This window comes from Salarias fasciatus, chromosome 11 (genome assembly GCF_902148845.1).
Source record: "Salarias fasciatus chromosome 11, fSalaFa1.1, whole genome shotgun sequence".
Taxonomy (NCBI): Eukaryota; Metazoa; Chordata; class Actinopteri; order Blenniiformes; family Blenniidae; genus Salarias; species Salarias fasciatus.
In genome coordinates this window covers 3136642-3148744 of record NC_043755.1, presented here as the reverse complement: position 1 = coordinate 3148744, position 12103 = coordinate 3136642, and the positions used below count along the sequence as shown (strand labels likewise).

At 40.6% G+C, this 12103-nt stretch overlaps 1 protein-coding gene across 2 annotated transcripts; it reads left to right on the top strand.

Moving 5' to 3' along the window:
• Positions 1–4324: 4324 nt before the first annotated feature.
• Positions 4325–11176, top strand: tbrg4 (transforming growth factor beta regulator 4). Of its 2 annotated transcripts, none has more exons than XM_030103678.1 (11): positions 4325–4396; positions 5670–6184; positions 7076–7396; positions 8197–8371; positions 8497–8654; positions 8786–8896; positions 8988–9132; positions 9396–9629; positions 9744–9855; positions 9947–10061; positions 10630–11176. In XM_030103678.1, the coding sequence occupies exons 2-11, from the start codon at positions 5762–5764 to the stop codon at positions 10729–10731; spliced, it is 1896 nt and encodes a 631-aa protein (XP_029959538.1). In that variant the 5' UTR covers positions 4325–4396; positions 5670–5761; the 3' UTR covers positions 10732–11176. The 2 variants fall into 2 exon arrangements, with proteins under 2 accessions (XP_029959538.1, XP_029959537.1); XM_030103677.1 differs by lacking the exon at positions 4325–4396 and adding an exon at positions 4767–4785 and having other exon boundaries at positions 10630–10813.
• Positions 11177–12103: the final 927 nt, after the last annotated feature.

The following is a 12103-nucleotide window of genomic DNA, read 5'->3' as shown; positions in this document are numbered from 1 at the left end:
TTTAAATTAAAATGGAATAAAATTAAATTAAATTTATAATCCCACAATTTGAAAACCCTTCTTATTACCTGTTTTATTTTCCAGTATCCTATTTCTTCACTTTCATTCATAATACTTTAACGGAAAGACTCCCGCATGGTAATGAGGTCCTGTAGGTCACACCCTGCTGATGCCAATATCAGTTTATCTAGAGAACAGTAGAATTGTTCACACAATCACTCATTACCGCAACGTCTTGGCCCCGGGGCGATAAAAGACATGTGACCCTTTACACAGCTGTCTCTTTATTCATAAGAGATAATAGGTAAAGTTACAGAACTTTATATGTTTTGTTCATTGGTGCAACTCTCCATAACAATCATTTTTCGCTGACAGGATGCTCCTGGAAACACTGCCTCACTATGGCCTCTCACACAGACACAGCACCCCTGTGCAGAGTGAAGCTTATTTCATTTGCAAAGAAGGTCAGCAAAAGGTGTCGATTCAAGAAAACATGGACTTTGTTTCATTTCTGATGTGCTGCAGAAATGTTAAATGTCTGAGCGTCAGTGCGGTCGATGACTTCTTCGACTTCCTCTGGGAAATATCTTCCGCCGTTTCACTTCCCTCCGAGCTGATACCAACAAGCGCAGCTATTACCCTTCCTGTAATTGAATGGCTCCCGGTCACCATGACGACGTGAGCTGCCAAGGTCCAAAAAAACAATTATGACACAGGAAATTAAACAAGGAAAAACACATAACGACTGAGTTATGCAATGCAAAAAGTAATTACATGTCTTATTGATTCAGAAAAACAAGCAACCAGCTCCAACAAGCTGTTCATGTCAGGCAATTTGAAGGCACTCAGTAGAGCATCAGCAACACGGGTTTAGATGAAAGTACCAAAGCACCAGAATGATGAGTTGAAATTAATCTCAAACTGATAATGCTTGAAACTTGTTTCCTCATCAAGAACTGAATGAATAATAATATGAAAAATGTTTTGAGTTTTTTAACAAGAGGCATCCTGTTTTGTAGAGCGCTGATTGAGAACTGATTGAACATCAGAAAAGATCAGAACCGTTTCTGACGCTCTGCCAAGCAGATTCCTGCTTTCATGTATACCACTTGTGCAACCACACAATGACAGTTTTCTCTTGGCAGTTGGGTACATTACTAATGGGAACAGGGCAGAAAGCAATAACTGAGAATCTCTGGTTGTACAAAGGCGGGGATCACGACATCAGACAGACAGTGGAGCTCTTCGGTGCCACAGTGTCAAATAAAAAGGCTGTAAACATTAGAAATCACGCTGCTCGCTCAGCTGGAGTAAATAACATCAGTCTCACATCGTCAGCGGTGCTGATGGACTGCTGAGAACAGTGAAGGTGTCAGTGTCTCCTCAGAGGTGTTTTTTTCCTCTTGCTGGAGGTTAAGTGGGTGTGACTGGTCGCATGTGTACTCTGACAACAGCCTTGTCATTTTGACTTCATCTCTATCTCTCTATTGCCTCATTTGTCACATCAGGTTGTAATGCCTTGCTGGTGTTTCCCATGAAGAAAAAAAAAACATTTGGTGCATGTTCTCGTACTGTTCTGGCTGGATGGAGCTGAGAAGGAGGCAACAGGCAATCCTGAGGATGGAAAGAAAGACTATCACACATACGAAAAAAGAAAAACCATGATGACAGTACAATGCAATAAAACATCTACACCTTCCATAATTCTTAATTAAATAAATATGTTAAAATAAGTTTTATAATTGTTTGTGAGGATAACTTCCTGTCAGGCCATGGAGCTAAAATTTGCTCTATGTGTCAGGCAGAGTGATGGAGGCCCTCTTCCCAAACACAGTGTTCTGGAATAGAGTCAGATAAAAAGTCCAAAGAGCATAAACTGCTTGTTGGATTTGATCTTGAAGTGAGGGATATGCAGAGGAATGACAGGAGCACTCCTATAATTGCTTTATTGATAAAGGTGTATCAATAGAGCAGCATAAAAGTTGACAAAGACAATCAACAATCCTAGCTTTGCATACCGAGTACAGTTCAGCGATGACTGAGTTACTTTTAGCTGGTATCTTAAGTTGTATCCAACACGTAATGAATTAGAGCAGGCATTCATATCCCATTCATATTCATCACCACAGTCTATTACTGACACAAAAGCAGCAATCTTTAATTTCTAAGTTAAGTCATAACTACAGTATGATAACCAGCATGAAGTTAATTTATGCTTTTTATTGTTGCTTATAATAAATCCATGAATCTATGTAGACAAACACAGTTTAAGATTATAAAGAAGTGAATATTTTGTATCTGGACACAAATCTGTGCCTTAGACCAGGTGTTGTGTATTATTTTCACTTTTGCACTGATGTACATGTCAAAACCTGTTTTGAACATTTATTAAGTAAGGCAAGGAAAAGCAAATTCATTTCTATAGCATCATTCAGACACATGGAAATTCACAGTGCTTTACAGGGAAATAAATTAAATGCACTAAGATGAGGCAATTAAGAACAGCATGAAAAGAGGGCTAAAAAAAGGAAAAGTTGAGATAATAAAAAAAAGTAAAATATATTTTTCATTGGCAAGCCTGAGTAAATAATAATGCTTTCGCATGTTTTAAAGAAGTGAGTGTGTCAGCAGCTTAGGAACTAAATGCTGCTCCACCTTGTTTGCTTCTTACTCTGAAACACTTTGTAAACCTCTTCCTGGGGACCTCTTGGGTTTGGGGGTTTCATATTCTACAAGCAAATCTGAGGTGCATTTAGGCCAGAGACCATTCAAAGCTCTGTAGACAAGAAGTTAAGATTTTGAAGTCGATCCACTGACACACAGGCAGGCAGCCGGTGCAGATGAGAGATTGAAACTGTGGTGAGCTCCACCTTTCTTAGTATTGGTGAAGACTGTGGACAAGCTGCAAATGTCTGACAGATTTGGTTTTTACTGAGAAATGTAAGCACACCATCCTGCTGAAAAGCACATGAACAACTTTATCTGAATCAAAGCTATACTGGCTTAACAATGCTCAAACCTATTTGGTATTGTATTCCAAATTTAATTTTTAATCAACTTGGAGGTATGGATTTGGTGTTGAAATCCGATTTTGAATTGAGTGAAACTCTGACTTTCATCAACAGGGCCTTATTTACTGGAAATTGATCTTCAAGCATAATTTTATGCCACATAATTCCCTAATTTGGAACAATAGATAAATAACTATTAATAGAAAATCTGTTTTCATTGAAGAATGGTTTTCGCATGGTGTATGGGCAGTTGCCCATTTTTTGAATGAAAGAGGGGATACTTTACAACACACTGAATTTTGCCATACATTTCAAATCCTCTGTTCCAAAAGAAGATACATTCAAATACTTAAAGCAATTCCTATACCACTTAAATCTATGGTTAAACAGGATATATGTCACTCAAAGGTTTCCCCCAAAATGAGACAACTATTAATAGATGGTGAAGATTTTTGTTCTCTCAAATTCAACAACAAATGTTTAAGAAATTCTTTGCTGAATACCTGTTTTCCTAATCCAGTCAAAAGAAATTATATTCTAAGAGATTTCAAAAAAGAAGAAATAATAAAGATAAAAAGAAAATACCTCTCTTTCCCAATTCCGTTTAAGGCAAAAGAAATTCAATTTAAAATCCTAAACAATATTTACTCCAAGGGGATACTGATACCTGTTTTAACATTTAAAGAAGTCAAATTTGGAATTAATTTGAAAGATAAAAAGAGAGACAATGGCGTAAATAATATATTAATCTTGCGCAAACACTTTATTCATACATGCAGATTTTTTTAAAACCAAACCCACAGTTATTCATTGGAGGAATGAGCTCAACATTTTTGCCAAATACTTGAAACTAATTGATAAAAAAAAAAACAAGCATATTTTCTTTTCTCAGTGTTCAACTCCCTGCTGTGTCTTTTTTTTTTTTTTTTTTTTTTTTTTTTTGGGGGGGGGGGTGTTTGATTTCAACTTGTTATTATTGTCATTATCTTCCTTTTGCTGGCTGTCAATTGACTATTGTATTACTAATGTCAATGGTGCCTTAATGTTTGTATTTGAACTTTTCAATTAAAAAGAAAAAGTTTTTCTGAATCTTTTATAGTCAGAAATCCATTAATTCTTGCGATATTTCTCAGATGGTAGTAAGCTCACTAATCATATTTGAAACATCCGTCTGTTTCTCTTTATAGCAAAGAAAGTGTTACTTTTTTTATGTTCACGTTTCGCCTCGGAGTGATTTGGAGGAGCGGACGGTTTCAGCCAATCAGAGCGTCGTCCGCTAAACACGTGACAAAACCTCTTTACGTCACTTTCCTGCGACCGCCGGTTGCAGCCCTATTTCACATGTGAATATCTTCCACCACTCCAATTCCTCTTTTTAATTAAAGGTAAGCGTTTGGTTGTATTGAGCAGCAAGTAGCGGTTCGTATCCTACACGTGTCAGGAGTTTCTCGTGTGTGAAGAAACGGTGTAAATCCTGACTTCCAGCGTGTCGCTGCGGCTCTTCGTTTCCACAAGGTCAGGATTTAATGTTCCTGACAGCAGAACCGCCTTCTATCCTCCTGTCTGTTTTTCTTTCCTTCTTTCGGTCGATGACTTCCTCCATAATACCAGCTGTCTTTGTAATCCGAGCTAAGAAATCCCTTGTTTGGATCCCATGTAGTTACATCATTGACATTGTGTTCGTGTTGCTGGTTACACAACCTACATTTGCGTTTAAACCGTCTATAAAGAATGAAATTAAACTCTTAAACTTTAAGTCCGAGTAAAGATTAAAGTAAGTTTATTATCGCGCCAATGTCTGCTCAGATCACTGTTGAAAATTGACACATACAAATGAACTGCATGCTTATACTCATTAAATAACACTATAGTCAAAACGATATTAATCATGGTGATAAGTGAAGTTTCTGACTTGATACTTTTTATTTGAATACCATATACTGAACACAAAAAAGGATCATGGAGCAACAAACACAGAAAAGCAGCAAATGAGTCACCCAAACTACACAACATATCAAGTCAGAATCGCCTGGATACCTTTTGGATAGTAGATAAATAGTTCAGCTTTTAAAGAGGCTACGGAGAAAATCAGTTTAAATGATTTGTTTATATTGTTCCAAAGTTTGTGCCCATGAAATTTGAGGTAAAGTTTGTCATGCTTGGAGGCTTGACAGAGTGGGAAATGAAAGTGACTTGGATAGGTAGCTGTGAATGTCTGATTACAGGGAAAAGTCATGGAACGTGTTTGCAATTTCTTGTTTGTTATTAATGAATTTATACATCAATATGCATGTTTGTAGAGTATTAATTGGATGCAATTGTTGAAATTTGAAGCTTTCTAAACAAGGGTACAATTGACTGTTGATGGAATTTGAGATACTTCTTAAAGCTCTTTTTAATATTTTGAGTATTTGATTCATTTCAGAAAGATTTGAGTCACCCAGATATTATTGTGAGGTATGGATGTATCAAACTATGGCACAGTGATATTGCACATGACTCTGTGATAATACCATAGGATTTCATCGCTGTGTTGCAGACATGCTCACTGTGGTTTCCATATGAAAGTTTTAAAGCACCCAGAAATGTTTGCACAAGAAACAAATTAGATTTCAATATTGTAAGCATTTCTAACTTCAGCCCCTCTTTGTTCTTCAGAGGTTTCATGGGGGATGTGACACCAGCTGCTGAATTGTGAGAAACCTGCTCTCTTTTCTCACCGCTGGCCTCTGTGTTGCCTCCTGGACTCGATGGCCAGCCGGCTGTTGTGCAGATATGGCCGTCTGCTCTGCAGGTCGTCCTCTCAGGCTCCAGCTGCTGCCGGGGCACGTCTACCTCCACCTGTGGCCGGACCTGCTGAGGCGCAGAGGGCGAAAGGCTGGCCGAGGGTCTCAAAGAGATTAATGTCTGAAAGGACGACAGTTACCAAGGAAGACAGTTTTGCAACCTTACCGACCCGCACTCATCTGGATGAGCTGGTGGAAAAGGCTACATCACCAGAGGACGTCTTGGCGGCTTGGGAAGAGTGTGGAGGAAATGGTAATCAGGCCGCTGTTTCCTTGATAAAGTGGACTCAGCTGGTGCTAAAGACAAAGGGGAAGTTCAGAGAGCAAGAACCACAAACGACTGTGGATCAGAGGCTTCTGGACATGATGCACACTCTCTCTCAGCAGGTGAGGAAGTCAGATGATATTAAAGCACGATCATCTTTGAGTCCAACTCAACCAGGAAGTCAAATTTTGACCAATTTCTTTTGTTCAAAGCATCTATTCCTCTGAGATAGAGAATCTCACCTGGCAATATTAAAATTCTACAAGTGCACATGAAAGCATAACCATAGCACAAGTGACAGTGTCAACAACACAATTGGATTGATGTTATCAGAAATATTTAGTGAACATTTAACAGAAATTTATTGAGAATTTTTTGTATTTTAGTATCAAAGTATGAATTATTTATTGTTTGTCAGTTTAATGCTGTTGCACAAACTTTAGAAGAAAGATCAGGATCAAGCCGGAGCTGAGAGCTGTGATCGTGTGGAGCAATCTGACTTTACATACCAGATCTGTCTTAAAACCTGCACTCTGGCTTTCAAGCCAGTATGATGGTGTGATGTGATTTTAGCCTTTTTATTCCTGTTCCAGTTATTATTTATAGTTTAATTTCTTATTTTCCTTTAATTTCTACTCTGCATGTGCAGCACTTAGTTTCAACCATGGTTGAAGAGTCACTGCACTGTCGCACATCACCATCTTTATCATTATGGTGTAATATGAGACATGTCACAGGCGACTTCCTTCCCTTGTCTCAAACGTCTGACTCCTAAATTATTACAATTTGTTTTTTGTTTTGTTGTGGCCTTTCAATAAGACGACAGTGCCACCACTGGCCCCGAGGTCATTTGAGTAAATTATTTCAAATTGTACTGAAAACAACTTTAAAAAGAACAAAGAAGAAGTATCTTCATGTCTGAAAGGGTTCTGATTATTGTCTTTTGACAGAGTCACTCTGTTTGTGTGTTGAAATGAAATGAACTTCCTCGTCTCTGCTCGCTTGTCCTCCAGGTGTCTTCGGTGTGGAACGGCTCTCTGGTGTCTGTTCTGCGAAGCCTCTGGATCATGGGCATCCCCGCCACGGACCCAGTTCTCAGCTGTGTCCAGAACGAGGTCCTGTGGAGGGTCCGCAGGCTGGCGTACAAACAGCTGGGCTACCTGGTGGACTGGGGAGCCGGCAGGAAGCAGCAGCAGGACGTCGCCATCGTGAACGCCGCTTTAAAACAATTAGAGCTGCGCTGGACTGAAATAGCCGACGCTAAAACTGTCAGCATGCTTATATCCAAAGGAGAACGCATGTCACCCACCCTGATGGACCGACTTGAAGACAAGGTGCCTCATTTAAAACACTTACTGTGATAGAAGTAAAAGTTGATGTCCCAGGTTCAGGCTTCATTGACAGTAATACTTTTTGGTGGATGCATATAGATTGGAAACAAAGCTTTAATTCCTTGTTGGTAATTGTTGATAAAATTCTAAAAAAAACCCCAGAAATTATCTGTGCAACAATATAAAATGAGGGTATTTAGTACAGAGGTGCATGTTTACAAAATATGCTAACAGCATTTATTGTAGAGTGTCGTTAGGAAAATCTTCTGGCAGTTTATCCTAGATATTACAAAGAATAACTTTCTTTTTGGAAGAAAAACAAATTGATTAATGCAGTGTTAGTCAAAATGTGCAGCAGGCCTCAGCTGAGAGGAGAAACACAGCAGCAGGACAGATCTGAGGGTCAGGGGAGGGGGATGCTTCTTCTATTTAAGACTTGTTTGATTCTAATCAAAAAATTCAAATTACAAATTTTTAGAATTGAATTATTTGACATACACATAATATGTGTAGTATGAAAAGTTTGTTTATAGAAAAGGTGAAAATGGAGTCTATGTTATCGCGTGTGCTGATTAAATTTTTTTTTTTATTTTTTTATTTACCACAAATGATAAAAAGTTACAAAGAATATCAAAAGTGTCCCCTTAATAAAAGATAAAACTCCTTCAAAGATGCATCATTAGACAGTCGAAGAACTGTTTTAAATTGCTTAATCATTTGGAAGGTAAATCCAGAGTGTGCCTGCTGTGATTTTTTTTTTTTTTTTTAAATACTGAAAACCTTCCGTCTATCTGTCTTTGCAGGCCTTGGAGCTGGCAGAGGGCTTCTCTGCTGAAGAGATCCGTAAAGTGTGCGTGTCTTTGGCGGCTCAGAGTCGCAGAAGCATCCCTCTCCTCCGGGCTCTGTCCTACCACCTCCTCCAGAAACCCGCGTCGGACTTCAGCACTCAGCTGACGCTAGACATGGCCTTCGCTTATGGTAACACGCCCCAAACTCAGCCCTCCTCAGGGGTCCTGAGACCACTTGTTATGTCAAAATAGAGTACGACACAGTCTGTTTTTGATGCACACTGTAACCACTTTGTTTTCTATACTTTCCTACAGGAAAGTTAAATTTCAACCATTCTCAGGTGTTTCAGCGTATGGCCTCAGAGCTGCTGCCCAGAGTCCCGGAGCTCAACTCCACAGACATCACTCGCTTCGCCAAGTCGCTGGGCTTCCTCAAGTGGCTGCACATCCCTCTCTTTGAGGCCTTTGCTGAGGTCAGTAATACACAGATTCTATCATTCAGTTTGGTTTTTTGAAGATGGATCATATAAAATCTGAAATTAACTAAGATTTAAGTGAATTCTTCCTCACTCAGTGTGAAACTTCTCGTACGTTTCCCCACCAGCACTACACAGCTAACAGTGACAAGTACAGCACTCTGCAGCTCTGCAACCTCCTCATGACTTTTGCCAGACTGGACTTCCAGCCCAGCAAACCAGAGCAGTTTTATAGCAAGGTACTGTCGGTGTCGAGCCAGTTCCAACACTGCACATGTCTGGTTGCACTTTCTGTCTCAACAGTGTGTCGTCTGTTGTTTTTCCTCAAAGGTTCACGCGGCGCTGGAAGAGCCTCTCTCCAAGCTTGAGCCCTTTCTGCAGACAGACGTGGTTTGGTCCCTGTGTGTTCTGCAGCAGGCCAAGCCCGAATATCTTATTCCTCTCATGCAAACAGCTCATGTTACCAAACTGTCAGGTACGAAACATGGCTGTGAGTCTTCTGGTTTTTTGAGATACATCTTGAAATATTGTAGTGTGTTTTCAGGTGTTGAAGTGCCGTACTGGCTCAGTAGGGGGCAGTACAGCACCAACAGAGTTCTTCTCAGACAGACCTCTAATTCTCACTTTCTCAGATTTGAAACGTTGCCCCAGTAGTTTATTTCCTTTTTTTGAAATGAGCTTTTCTCACAAGTTGCCAGTGCGTTCCTCTCTGTTCATTGTCTGTGTTGCTCCATGCAGAGGGCAGCGGCGCTCGGGTGGAGAACTACACGCTGAAGCTGCTGCACATCGCCGCCACGCTTCGCTTGGAGCATCCCGGCTCTTCAGATCCCTCTCCCCCTCTGAGTTTCCCCACCAGGAGCGTCACACCGTCTGCCTTACAGAGCAGTCTCAGAGAGTCTTTGCAGAGTTTGGTGGGAGGGAAGTCCGAGTTCCTTCGAACTGGCGTCCACACGGTGTTCGGGTGGACTATCGGTACGATGGTGTCAAAGCAGTCCAGAAATATCCTGTCAGATCTCACTGAACCATTTTCATTGCAGTTTTGAAGATTTCATCTCTGTTTTTACGTCTGGCATGTTCCTCTCTTAGATGGTGAGCTGGTTGTGGATTGTGACAACAAACCAGTCGACCTGTCACTGTTCAAAGCTCCTCATTTACAAAGTGGAGGAGGAGACCAGGCTTTGCCTTCAGGAGCCCGGAGGTGAGTTACAGAGAATTAACTTTTCCTCTCTGTTCCTGATGGCGTTTCTCCTCCTGTCCCACATATCTTCTGGGTTTTTTTTTTTTAATAGGCTGGCTTTCTTGGCCTGGGAATTTCCCAACTTTGGCTCGAAGAGTAAAGACCTTCTGGGACGTTTTTCTATGATGAAGAGGCACATCCAGCTGGCAGGTTTCCTCACAGTGGAGGTAGGGAGAGGCTGGGGATGGTTTAGTTACCTCAAAGAGTATTTTTAACATGAAACACACTCTTTTCTTTGTAGGCTAATTGAAGGTATTTATTTCTCATATCTTGTTTATTCGCCGGAGTTCAATGGAAAGCGGGGTTTTCTAGTGTCTTAAGCTCTTCTGAGCAGAGAAGCACCAGTGATGCTGCAGCATCCGACAGGCTAAGGCCACGCAAACAATGGACCTAATACTTTGGGAGAGCTGAGAGTCAGGTGGGCCTCGCTGCAGTCTGTGGTATAAATAGAGCTCCAGCCGCAGCTCTGCCTCATCTAGGCCAATCCTGGCTCTCTCTTTCTCTCATCTAGGACAATCTCCTTATTCAACAGCAGGATCATTTACCTTTTAGGTTGACATTGCCGCTGCGTGTATTGCCAGATTGATTTTCTGTCCCTAAACCGAAAACCCATTGATGTTTTGAATGTGCAGCAAATTTTACAAGTGGAGTTTTCTCTGAAGCTCGCCACAGAGAAAGATGACTGTATTCAAAATAATATGTATTTGATGTGGGATTTTCTTTGATCTCTGCCAGGTGCCGTATTTCGAGTGGCTGGAGCTGAAGACAGACTGGCAGAAACTGGCCTACCTGAAGGACAAGATGGGGAAGGCTGTTGCCGAGGACATGGCCAAGTGAAGTGGGCCACATTTGCAGCCTCAGCTAAATCAGAGCTTTCCCAATCAAATGAGACCACAGGGAATACACTCACACACCCACGTTCACGCTGAAAGCGAGGCCGCTTTGCAGAGGAGCTCTTTGACTTTGTCAGTTTAGAAAAAAAAACAAGAAAAACATATTTTCACTCTGGTTCCCCTGGAAACGTGTGGGGCTTTCCCTGTTTCCATGGAGATGAAAAGTTTTGGAGCCATAAGAAGACAGAAATAAACACGAGTTTTTCTGCAGAAATGATCTGATGGAGTCTTTACATTCGCGAGGCGTCGCTGCACCGAAGCGCTGCATTTTAGCAGAGTTCTGCAACCAAAGTGCATCAGTGCATCCGTATGTGAATACATGGAATGAACTAAATTATCTCTGTGAATGTGTGTCATCATGTGATAGAATAAATTGTTTTATTGCCTGTTTTACCCGCGTTTGTCTCCTCATTCTCTCGGGAGAAACTGTTCAGGGTGTGTGTCGGTGTGCTGTGATCTTGTTTTCTGTGGATGTGAGCTCCAGGCGCTTCCCGGTGCGATGTTCAGAGAGAGGATGCTTGATTTCACGTCTAACAGCGAGTTCCAACATCTGTCAGCATACCGCTGTGTGTGAGTGAGTCAGTATTATTAGCAAACAATGTCTGCATCAACGTCAAGCAGCACTGAAGCTTCTCACAGCCCTGCTAATAAAAAACCTGATATTTAATTTATCCTGTGCTTAATTAGTTTAGCCTTTTTTTAACACATATTGTAAATATTAGCACACTGCAGTTGGTTCACAGCTCAAGATTCCAACAATGACATCCTGACTCCAGTTGATTATCTGTTTGTGCTGGGTTTTTTCCCCCCAATGAAATAATAGTCACGTTAGAAAAGATAAAAGGCTAAAAGGCTGCATACTTCCCGTCCAAGCATCCTTTAGATGCAGTCAAATCCATCTCCAGCCAAACAAAATGCATCAAAAACATTTTCTTTTGCAAATAAAGCAGAGATAAAAGCTCATCAATGAGGGTGAAAGTCAATTAACATTCGGCTCTCAAGTACGTACCTGAAGGTAAAATTAATAGTTCAAAAAAATACAATTGTGATTCATAGCTTTAGTTTGACCTATACCTTCGATCATGATTTAAATGATCAAATTACTGTAACGTTTTCACAGTATTTTAAACACATTGAACAGGTGTGTCAAGCATAAGGCACGTGGCCCCCCATCCACCCACAAGATTCTCCAATCTGACCTGTTAAGCCATCAAGCAAATTGTAATAGAAATGTAAAAATTGAGTAAAAGAGTAATTTTGGACATTTCCCCCCTTTTTTTTTTTTTTTTTGTTACGCACATAAATGTGCTGTATTG